The sequence below is a fragment of the Clupea harengus genome, chromosome 16 (genome assembly GCF_900700415.2).
Source record: "Clupea harengus chromosome 16, Ch_v2.0.2, whole genome shotgun sequence".
NCBI lineage: Eukaryota > Metazoa > Chordata > Actinopteri > Clupeiformes > Clupeidae > Clupea > Clupea harengus.
In genome coordinates this window covers 23,186,975-23,199,474 of record NC_045167.1, presented here as the reverse complement: position 1 = coordinate 23,199,474, position 12,500 = coordinate 23,186,975, and the positions used below count along the sequence as shown (strand labels likewise).

Below are 12,500 nucleotides of genomic sequence, written 5' to 3'. Positions count from 1 at the left end.
ATAGATTTGCAAGTATATACCACCATACCTGTTTGGACAGCCAAAGCTCAGATGTTTCTTCATATTTCTGCAAAAAATAAATAAATTACACTTCACGTGATAGCAGAATAACTACAAATGTTGACAACAAAAAAAAATATTTGTATATTTTCCTATTGAGTCAGAATGAATCACATAATGATTCTCTCATCACAAGAACTGGCCCTCAAATCTCACATGTACAGCATAAAAGCAGACATGGACAATTGGTGAGTAGCAGAGCCACTCAAGCAGTAAAGCCACCTTTAAAACTGAAGCAGAGAAAACAGAAAACAAAGAACTTAAAATATGTTAACTATTTCAGCCTTTCACTTTGAGTGGTCTATGGTCTTTCTTTCTTTCTCTCTCTCTTTCTTTCTTTCTCTTTATCTCTCTACCTATATTTCTAGATACATGCCATAGATGCACTTTGCTTGCAAGGCTGAACAACACCCTGAAATCATGTGAATTTTATTAAACCTTCCTTGCTTTACATTATCAGTATATCTATGTACATATCCACTCACCCTTCACAAAACTACGCCAACATACAAACATAAAGTACGTCACACAGCTCTGAGAGCTGGCACTCTATGTTTTCTTTTCTGGTGTACTTTGGTGAGAGCTAGCACTCTGTGTTTTCTTTTCTGGTGCACTTTGGTGTACTTCAGTAAGAGCTGGCACTCTATGTTTTCTTTTCTGGTGTACTTTGGTGTACTTCAGTGTGAGCTGCACCTTCATGCAGGCCCCAATGGTGGCATCACAGACGGTGAGAACGGAGATGTTCTGGGCCCGGTTGAGCCACCGCACCGCCGTGTGTGTGTTGCTGATCCACTTCACCATCACCACGTAGTAATCCCTGTGGACACAAGTGCACCGCAGCAGAGAAGAGAAGAGCAGAGCAGAGAAGAGAAGAGAAGAGAAGAGAAGAGAAGAGAAGAGAAGAGAAGAGAAGAGAAGAGTAGAGAAGAGAAGAGAGGAAAAGCAAAGCAAATCAATGATGGCATGAGCTGAAGGATCACACACTTTATTCAGTCAAGAGTCCTTCTCAAGGGCTGGGCATAAAAGCTACTTATTGACCCTCCAGAGCTCTTATGACTCCACTGAGCATTTAGCAGACACTAGACTGCTACAGAGACGTCATGGCCAATGCTCTCAGGCCCAAGGCACAGTTAAACGATTATTGACGAAACTGGGCTTTACTAAGTTTGTGTGTCTGTGGGAAGGTGCTATGATATCTCAGGACAAAGACATACGAAGGATATGGAGGAGGGGGTAGAAAGTGCTGTTGTCCAGAAATTGTTCATGCTATCTGGCTATGTAAATGTTGCAATTTGTCTTGCCAGTGTTGGTGTGATAACATGCATTTGTCAGAATCAGCATAAAGCCATGATCACTAGTTTGAGACGAGCTCACCTGAGTTTGAGATAGAAGCTACCTGAGATTGAGATACGATCACCTGAGTTGGAGACAGATGCTACCTGAGATTGAGATGAGCTCACCTGAGTTGGAGAGTGTCAGGAGGCAGTAGCTCTTGAGTGTGTGTGGGACCATACAGATTCACCACGAACAGCCTCACAGATGGGTTGGGCTGGCCAGCCTGAAAACACACACCACACACACACACACACACACACACACACACACACAGACACACACACACACACACACACACAGACGCTTGAACACAGTGAAGTAAAGTAAACACTCCATCCATATTCAGACATATTAACAGACACACACACACACACACACACACACTCACACACACACACACACACACACACACACACACACACACACACACACACACACACACACACACACACACAGACACAACCGATTTTGCATCTGTAAACCTGTAAATAAAAATAAATTTATGATTAATTTGGAGATACGAGTGCACAGTACTGTATGTGTGCAGAGGTACGACACACACACTTGGACACAGACACACACACACACACACACACACGCACTCAGATACACACACTCACAACAATGCTCGCCCCCACACATAAGTACTGAACATGCACCCAAGCAGCTCTGTATCCTCTCTCTCATGTACTAATACATTCACACCTGAACTCTCTCACACACACACACACACACACACACACACACACACACACACACACACACACACACACACACACACACAAACACACACACACACACACACTCACACACACACACACACACACACACACACACACACACACACACACACTCTCTCTCATGTACTAATACATTCACACCTGAACTCTCATGCCTTCCCTTGCGCTGGTGAGATGTAATGGCGCTCTCATGACACAAAACCCTTCCATTCTGACTCCCTTCACAGTCCACCCACTCAAGTGTGAAAAGCATATCTGAACTCAACCACATTGAATTTCTACACACTCACACACACACACACACACACACACACACACACACACACACACACACACAAACACAAAAAGAGACACACTGACAGCCACAAAAGCAGAGAGACACAAAAACACACACACACACACACTCACAAAATCTTCAAAGCGCACATATATGCGTACACACGCAAACACACACTTTATATTCCATTGGTAGTCTCAAAGTGAAAGCCCTAATGGGAGTCCGTGTCACTGAAGAGAAACATTATTAACATTCATACTGCATTTCTGTATGACACTCTGTATAAATAAGTCAGTTTTATAAAAAGCCCACGTTGGTAAATGCGCAATTCTGACGATTTTCTCCTATGAATCTTACACTAATAGCTGAGTTTTCTTTTCGTCCCACTCAACCAATCTCCCTTGATCATGCTGTCCTCATATCTACTTCCTGTTATTATTTGGAGACACTTGAGGCATGTGGCAACAACCAGCCTGATCATTTATTTAGTTTCCAATTCCAGCAGCCTCGGGTACAAACCATAAACAGCTGATTAGCTAAATCAACCGTGGGCGCTGACATTCACAGGTTTTGTTAACGTGAAGTGTGTGTTCCGGTTCCCTCAATACGAAGGCAAAACAATCAGGCGAGGGGAGGAAGAACAAAAAAAAACATGGATTTCCCATGATGCATTGCACCGTACGATGAGAGGTGACCTTTTCCTCGAGCTCGAGCTCTGGAGGAGAGCAGAGAGGACGAACAGACGAGCCGAGGCTGAGAGGAGTGTAAATACCAGTGCTCACTCTCTCTGACTGAGTGGATCACTGCTGGACCACTGAATAGCGAGGTGCAATTTGGGGGGGAGAGAAGGACTGAGGAGGGACATGAACACCCCCACTCCCACCCTAAACACAAACACACACACACGCACGCAAGCACGCACGCACACACACACACACACACACACACACACACACACACACACACACACTACTGTTTAGATTCTACTGAAATGCTGACTGGTTAAGGTTTTGTTGATAATAAATATAGTCAATAGTTCTTTTTTCTTTTTTTTTGCACAATGTGCAATCTTGGGTTTGTAGGCCACTCTTCTTGATTGCTTACAAATGAAGTCATGCCGTTGTGAGGTGTTAAAAAAAATTCTGTTGACTAGGCTAACACATTAGTCAATCACTATAGGGCCAAGAAAGTCAAGAATATTTCCTCTCCTCACTGCTGTTAAACTAGTGAAACTACATTAACAATGAGAACAGAGTTCACTGATGAACTTCTCCACTCGTGCTCATTGATCAGTGTTTGGCACTCTCCACAATAGAATACTAATGCACGCCACCCTAAACATACCTATCCATACTTGCAAATGGGCTTGTCAGTGTTTTCTGAACAACCACTTGGAAAAGTGCAAACAAGGTGAACACTCATTGTGCTTTAACGAGCAAAAGTGATAAAAAACAGAATTAAAGCATCATAAGACTGATATAACCATGTTATGACCCATGTTATGAACCATGTTACGTCATGGTATGGTCTTCTCATAAGTTGTCATGACAGACAGTGTCTGGTGAGGAATCAGTGCCATGGGCGTTACCAGCATTGTCATGACAGTTACTGATAGACGGATACTTGATTTATCCCGAGGGAAATTTAGGAATATTGATAATGGAGTTACGGCTGCCATATTATTGGGTATTGACTGTCATGAAGACTAACTACATAATATTGCAGCTGCCATGACAACAGTCTAGTAAAGATTGTTACCAGGAGAAAACAGAAGATAAAAGCTTAAATATTTACAAAAAGTGTTAGAATGTGATAGAATAGTACATTTGAAGCATCTAACTCTAACTGTATTTCCTCTTGATTCAAACGCAAAGCAAAGGGACTTTGTTCTCAGTCTTAAAGGCCTAGTGTACCTTTGGGTAGGGGTACTGCCTTCCTTTGGGGTAGGCCATTCCGGTGAACTGGGGCAGAACCATGTTGGGCACCAGGGTGTCGTTGATGACCAGGAACGCCAACATCTCCCCGTCCGGGGACCACCAGTGGGCTTTGTGTGTTTTCAGCACCTCCTCTGAAAAACAACAACAACAGCACGTCAACAACAGCACGTCAACAACACGTTACAAAACACAATACAGGGTGTAAAAATACACAATCCATTAGTGTACACTCCAGTAACAGTACACTGAAGCCTTGAACACAGAAAGCGTTTTATTTCCCATCTGGGCCTACTGTGCTTGTTATTTGTATGAGCAGCATGTGGCTGTGTGTTGTTTCTGCAATCTAAGACGCTTGTCCTCCTCATAGATTATTTTTAGCGATGGAACAGCCCTGGCAGAGGAGTGGGTTTGAAAGCTCTCGTCTGGAGTGAGTTTAGGGGCTGGAGGAGCAAAGAGCGGTGGAAATAAAGAACACATCAAAAAAAGAGTATGTCCTGAAAAATAGATATCTGAAGATGTACCAGGAAATATGACTGGTGACTGTGTGTGAATGGAAGCAAAAAGGACAATGTGACAAATACTGTGACAAAATGTCTTGCCAAACAAAACACCTGCACACACAAAACCCTGTTATTCGAAGAGCAGCTATTCTCCTTTAACAACATTTCTAGTCATGTTGTCAGCCATTGTCAGAGCGAGACACAAGCCAGTTTGCAATGTATCCCTCAGCACGAAATTCTTCGCCACACTTTGTCACCGTGCAACAAACAGGACATTTCACGGAGTCCTGCCGAGGTGAAATCAAGTGAGCTAGGGAATGAAGTCTATAATTACAGTGTAATTACTACATTTCAGATCTGGAGTAAAACAGTCTACTGTATGTGTGTGTGTGTGTGTGTGTGTGTGTGTGTGTGTGTGTGTGTGTGTGTGTGTGTGTGTGTGTGTGTGTGTGTGTGTAAAACAGTCCTTCTCCTGCCTGGTTTGAGCCTAATGCATAGATCATAGCGTTAATATCTGCCAGCGGTCTTGGGGAAAAAACGTCTCGTCTTCATTTAAATTTAATTAACTTCGCTCCAAATTTTACTCCCCTCCTCGTTCATTTAATATCGCGGCAGGACAGCTGTAGTATTATAGTCTGAGCCCATTGAGAAATGCACTCCATTGTCTTCGCTGAAGAAGGCAGCAAACTAAGAAACTCATCTCTGCGTTAAAAAGTCCTATTTAGGCCTCTTCCCATATGACTCTGAGTTGATTTATTTGATTCGATTTTTGTATTTTTTTTCTTTCTGCCGATGCCTCTTTTTTTCTCCACAAGCTTGTCCTTGGATGCGCCTTGAGCCCCTCTCCGTCATTGACATTCATACCTACCCTCGTACAGCCAGTCTGCAATTCCGTTGAAAACGACCCCCTCTTTCCCGGAAGATGTGAGCCGCAGGGAATTGCTCCTCACGTCGGAACGGTAATAGATGTTATTCTCAAAAATGTAGATCTGTAGTCACAGGGGAAGTGGAAAGAGAGAAAGAAAGAGAGAGAGATGGATAGAGGAAGAGAGGGAAAGAGAGAGAGAGATAGAGGAAGAGGGAGAGAGAGAGAGGAAGAGAGAGAGAGAGGGAGGGAGGGGGGCGGTTAAGTTGATTTTCTGCAGATTTGTCCCTTGAAACCTAAATTCAGTTCTTTTTCTGATACCTGCTCTTTTAAAACCGCATAATGGATTGATTGGCCCCTCTCATGACACCTGACTTCCAATTGATGTGAGATTCTAATATCTCCTCCCATATCCCCAAGGGATTGTGATTTCAGAAAGAGAGAGAGAGAGAGAGAGAGAGAGAGACAGAGAGAGAGAGAGAGAGAGAGAGAGAGAGAGAGAGCGTGGCTCTGCTATCCCACAAACCTCCCTATGAGAGAGAGAGAGAGAGAGAGAGAGACAGAGAGAGAGAGAGAGAGAGAGAGAGAGAGAGAGAGAGCCTGGCTCTGCCATCCCCCAAACGGCTCTGCCTTTCACAGCAGAGCTCACCATTGACATAAGGACTACTTCTAGAGCCAATTTGGGCCACAAAAGTGCATAGGTGGACGTCAGCAGTCCAAGGTTAGTGTGTCTAGACAGTCCTTTTTGACTCAATCAGAGAGACTTTCATTTGTCTTTGCCTTCAGGGAGGGTTAACTACTGTGCTCAGAATAATCAGCTTGACCTGTATATTTAATGTGAAAATCACCATATAGAAATCACAATCCACAAACACGCAGCTAATTTTGCTTTCCACTGAGACCGATTCCACCATCTTATTCTTCATGTGTTTGGCACCTGGTTCACTGGTACAGAATGTCATATGTCATGTTACAGTTTTTTCCAATCATTTTAGTTCTTGTACCTATACCATGTTCACATTCCCAAAACACTTAACACAAGGAGCACACCAGTAGACCATGGGAACCAAACTGTGGATACTTGCCCCTATGCTTAGATACAAATGCTGGCAATGACACCTTCTTCCAAAATTCATGGATATCTGTACCATTCAATGTTCACTACCAGCAAAACACTGTGGAACTACAGCATTTTTTGCCAATGTTTAGATACTCTGTTCAGAACAGTTAACTTTCAGTTCAAAACCTTACTTACAGTAATTTAGATCACTGTAGATGGAAAGATGCTTTGTTTAGACAGACAAATTAAATTATATGCTTGAATAAGAAAAAGTATTCTTAATTTAGCAGAAAGTTTATTTAGATTATTTAGTTTGTTTTGGCTTGCAGACTTCTCACTATCTCTAATAGTAATAGAGTCTATAGAAGGCAAACATAGATGTAACTGTTTCTGAAAAGTTGTTTCCACTATTATAGTACTGCTTTTTATTTAAGTCATAGGCTATCAGTGAAATACAGTGATTGAAGAATGCAATTCTTCAATTTACAGTAATTACAGTAAATTTGAAACACTCAATTTTGACATCTATTGTGAGAGGCAAACTGACATATCAACACTGTCTTCAGATACTTGGCTTGGATTGATGTATTTCCAAGATGCAATGCAGAGGAGAATGTTACCGTAAATGCGAAGTTCAAACATGTAAAAGTTTGACACCAAATGCAGAGGACAGAATGGATCAGCTTTACTGTAGGGCTACAGCAGACTTCTAGTGGTATTACAGTACTTTGGTAGACTGTATCTTGTGTTGATGTATGTAATTTACTGCATTGGAAATACTGCAGTAAATACGTAGCATATTCATGCCTTTTTGTTGTAATGTAGTAAGCCTATATAGTGCAGTAACACATGCGATTCTAGCATATGGCTGTAATGAAACATATTGCAGCATTTCAGAATTATTTGTTTACTGTCATATTACAAACTTTATTACTGTAGTCCAAAGAAATGTTTGTCTGTGTGTGTTTTTTCTCTTTTTTAAATGCAACACTACAGTAATCTATGCTAAACTGGAGGACACAGCAACATCTTATAGATGCAATTAACAATGCTTCAAGTTGTTAATGTTTTTTAGGTCATTCTACTCTGAGAGGGAACATGTGTTAAAGTTACGGCAGAATTGATTGTGGTGTGGTTGTTGTACTGCATTTTGCACCAAAAGTTAACTGATATGCAGAGGTGTGTGTCGGTAAAGCCCACTGTGTTAAGTGTTTGGGAAAAGTATCCATGGTATAGGTACAAGAACGAAAATGATTGGAAAAAACTGTAAAGGTGAGGAGGTAAGGAAATATTTCTTGATGTGTGTGGTAGTCATTTTTCTTGATGTGGCCATGAGTGCTTATGTATGTGTGTGCATGTGCGTGCGTGTGTGTGTGTGTGTGTGTGTGTGTGTGTGTGTGTGTATGTATGTGTGTGTGCGCGCGCGCGCGCGTGTGTGTGTGTGTGTGCATGTCTGTGTGCGTGTGTGTGTGTGCGTGCGCGCGCGCGATTGCGAAAGTACATCTCAGTGCACATGTTCAGCTGATTGTGTTGCCACTGGTTACTTCAACAGTACAGGTTCTAAAAAGCCTTTGTGCTCAAGCACTCACTACTGAACAATGACCCACACACACACACACAGACATGCACACACACACACACACACACACACACACACACACACACACACACACACACACACACAGACATGCACACACACACACACACACACACACACACAGACATGCACACACACACACACACACACACACACACACACACACACACACACACACACACACACACACACACACACACACACACACACACACATGCACACACATACATAAGCACTCATGCCCAAATCAAGGCCTTTGGATGCCTAGTGTTGTGAACTGGGCATGAGGTAAAGAATGAAGTAAAGAATGCATTGTGTGCACTATAGATGCTATAGTCATGTGTACTTTTGTTTACTATTTACAGATGTGTTTGTGTGAATGCATTCACTGCTGAGAGTTGGGAATTATGGGATATCTACCAGCTGTTGGTCCTGCACCCCCCAGTCAGCAAACTGAAGCACTGAGTCGTGGACCTCCGGCGGGTTTAACTCCCACACCTCCCTATGAGAGAGAGAGAGAGAGAGAGAGAGAGACAGGTACATGTAAGTCTACACAGACATTTTGATTTCTTGTTCCTTGTGTTTCTCATCCTTTGTATGACTGATTTGGCAATACAAATCTCTCATTTGTCATGCCAATAAAGCACTTTGAATTGGATCAAAAGATTGAGAGAAAGACAGAGAGAGAGAGAGAGAGCGAGAGAGAGAGAATCTTAACATTACAGAAGGAGACATTCAAAATCAAGGAAAATTAAGTCAGTTGGAACAACTATCCCAGAATCATTCATGATTCTCACCAAACAGAACCGCTTTGTCAGTTTCCTGGTCTAAAAGTGTGCTTGACCGCAGACTTTGTAGATTTATAGATCTCATGATCCAAAGATGGCTACCACGCCTAGAGCTTGGCCCTTCATTTTCGGCTTTGTGAGATTTCAGGTTGGAAAGGGAAGGAGAGAAGGAAAGAGAGAAAGAAAAAGACAGAGAAGGAAAGAGAGAAAGAAAAAGAGAGAAAAGGAAAGAGAGAAAGAGAAAGAGAGATAAGGAAACAAGAGACGAAGGGAAAAAAATAGAGATCAGAGTCTACTTTCCCTCTCCGCTAACTCAACAGATAATTACGGAGGCCAGAACTACCGGGGGCTTCAGCCTCTTTCTCGGTTTGCTGTTTCTCGGAGGGAAGAAACTGAATATCTGTCCTTACAGCGATCTTAGACAGACTAAAAGCTGAAATGCATTACTGTTCAAGCCCACAAAGAAAGACTCACCTTGTATGAATGTTGTAAATAATGTAGCTGGCGGTGTAGGAGTACCTATAAACCTGTGGACAGAGTCAAACAACCGTCTTGTCAGATATTTGCAGAACTCATATTATGAACCACATTAAATTCACATAAAAGAAAAAAACTTTTTCTAACAGAACACAAAGGGTTTCATTTGGTCTTTTGTCCTTGGTTTGGGCTACAAGGGCGTTTAAACACGACTGTCAATCATGGTGAAAGGGTTGTCACCATCAGGGTGATGGATGCAAGAGGAAAATAAGCAGTTGTGTCAAATATGCTGTCAAGTCTCTTGCATACACAATGTATACAAGCAATCAGCTCTTTCTTTATCTTCGTGTCATGAACTAATGGTGCCAATGCAATGACAATAACAAATGACCTCGGTATTACCGTGCCACCACATTATGGATGGACAACCAAACACGTTTACCAAGAGATGCTGAGTGATTCGTTGTACATTATACTTTTATCTAGCAATGCTAATTGCTCTATATATAAATGAACGAATGAAAGTCAAGCACTTAATCCAAGTGCAGTTTGCACCCAGAATACAAGAGAACAGCATAGGCACTGGTACTGGCACTGGTGTGTGTATGTGAGTGTGTGTGTGTGTGTGTGTGTGTGTGTGTGTGTGTGTGTGTGTGTGTGTGTGTGTGTGTGTCCTTGTGTGTTGGGGGTGCATGCCAAGCCGTGGGGACAACTCTGAGTATGTGTGTGTGTGTGTATTTGTATGGGGTCACACTTGCTTCAGACTCAGCCTGGATTGCATGTGTGGTGCTCTAAGTGGCGCAGAGCAGGAGCTGATGGGCTCAGTGATAGGCTTTGGCCCTCTGGAACTCCTCACACACACACACACACACACACACACATACACACAAACACACACACACACATTTGACCACAGTGATAGGTTCTGCCCCTCTGGGGCTCTATGACTTAATTCCTCCCCATGGTCGCTCTCCTCTCCTCTCCTCTCCTCTCCACTCACAGTCTCATTCCTCTCAGACTGCACACAGGTGCGGCCACATGCCACATTCATCCCCCATGGCGAAGGTGATCTGAACTCAAAATCACCTCCACCCCTCCTCCTCCTCTACGGCAGTTTAATCCCTCTTTCCTTGCCGATTAAAAAGATGTTTTCATTTTCATTGTTTTTAAATACCTTCTCACATTCAGGAGCATGTGGTTTTTCTTTCAATCACTAATGAAACCAAGTTTTTTTTAAATTATTTTGAGATTGGAAACAGCATTCTGTTTGTTCAGCTCACTGAAATACTGAAATGTCAGGTACAAATTGTTTTAAATGGACGCTAGCGGACATAACAGCCTGAGATTAAGGAGACTGTCTCCTACCCATTAGGCCCTGCTTCGGATCTTAACCAGGATGGCAGGTGATCTTCTATCGGGGTTTGTCTTTAGGCCTGTGTGTGTGTGTGTGTGTGTGTGTGTGTTTGTGTGTGTGTGTGTGTGTGTGTGTGTGTGTGTGTGTGTATGTGTGTGTGTGTGTGTGTGTAACGTATGCATTAGAAAGCGTTGGATAATGATTGAGTCAGGTACATTAGGTCACACAAGAGATGTGTTTGTCTGTATGCCTGTCTGAATGCCTCGGGGTGCCACTGACTTCTCATGGAAATATAACAGCCCTCATCATCCTGCTTCAGAATACAGCTCCAGAAACAGTCTGTGTTTGAGTATGCGAGTGTGTGTGTGTGTGTGTGTGTGTGTGTGTCTGCATGTGTGTCTGTCTCTCTGCCAACGTCAACATTGAGCGGAGAATTAAAAACACGGTTGCCTGCAGCGTCCTATCAGTTTCATATGTAGCTGTGAACACTGACAAGCTGCTTTTGTTCGTTTGCTGGGCTGCCTTGGTGCATTTAAGCAACACAGACGTGTTTCTCCAGGGATTTAGAGGGAACGATTGTCAGTTAGTTTCTGTCGTCCATGTTGCAAGGATGCCCTACAAGCTTGTGAAGAGATGACTGTGTGTGTGTGTGTGTGTGTGTGTGTGTGTGTGTGTGTGTGTGTGTGTGTTTGATGACTGTGCAAGGTAAGATAATCACTATGGATGAACGCGTGTGTGTGGGATTGAAGTGACTGATGCATTTATGTTACTGTAATGCCCTGTGGAATCCAATGGATACATACCTGCTTCACATCATATGCAAAGAGCACGTATCTCATGTCTGGAGAGACGGAATATTTTGCCACTTTGAATGCAGCCTACAATTTAGAAGAAAGAAAGAAAGAAAGAAAGAAAGAAAGGAGAAGTGAAGAGGAAATGAAGACAGATAGCAAGATGGCAATCAAGAAAGAAAGTGTGGGAGAGAGAGAGAGATGTTTTAAAATACTCATTATTATATATATTCTATACATATTCTATTCATACTTACAGTAAAACATCAGAAAAATGGATATAACTTTGGTAATTCAAGAAAGAAAGAGGGAAATAGAAAGAGAGAGAGAGAAAGGACACATCACAGGAACACATTACATGACTGTTAATAATTTGGTATTACAAAATAGAGAGCGAGAGAGAGAGAGAGAGAGAGAGAGAGAGAGAGAGAGAAAGGGAGAGAGAGAGTTAGAGGACATGGAACACATTACGTGAAAGTTCAGAATTTGGAAATAATGATAGCAATCCCATTTTGCTGACAGCTGACGTGTTGTGACATTGGTGTGATCTTGACATGCGATCGCTGGATGTGCTCTGAGCTGCTTTCATAATTGTGTATGAGGAGTCTAATCTGTGGCTACAGCACAGGAGACAATCTGTTCAAACAAGAACACCGTCAGAGCTCAGCCGCTCTGGCTACAAACACCTCCTGCTAAATGAAATGAGCTCTCTCTTACTC

At 42.6% G+C, this 12,500-nt stretch overlaps 1 protein-coding gene across 2 annotated transcripts in view; it reads right to left on the bottom strand.

Annotated features, from left to right (window-relative positions):
• The window catches only part of LOC105900663 (inactive dipeptidyl peptidase 10), a 132,664-nt gene that overhangs the window by 16,565 nt on the left and 103,599 nt on the right, over positions 1–12,500 (bottom strand). For both annotated transcript variants that reach the window (XM_031582452.1, XM_031582453.2), the window contains exons 5-12: positions 11,794–11,868; positions 9,634–9,686; positions 8,792–8,873; positions 5,718–5,838; positions 4,326–4,480; positions 1,521–1,618; positions 754–877; positions 29–67 (exon numbers count right to left, since the gene is read on the bottom strand). In XM_031582452.1, coding sequence (XP_031438312.1) covers positions 29–67; positions 754–877; positions 1,521–1,618; positions 4,326–4,480; positions 5,718–5,838; positions 8,792–8,873; positions 9,634–9,686; positions 11,794–11,868 — 747 coding nt within the window. The remainder of the gene's footprint in view (positions 1–28; positions 68–753; positions 878–1,520; positions 1,619–4,325; positions 4,481–5,717; positions 5,839–8,791; positions 8,874–9,633; positions 9,687–11,793; positions 11,869–12,500) is intronic.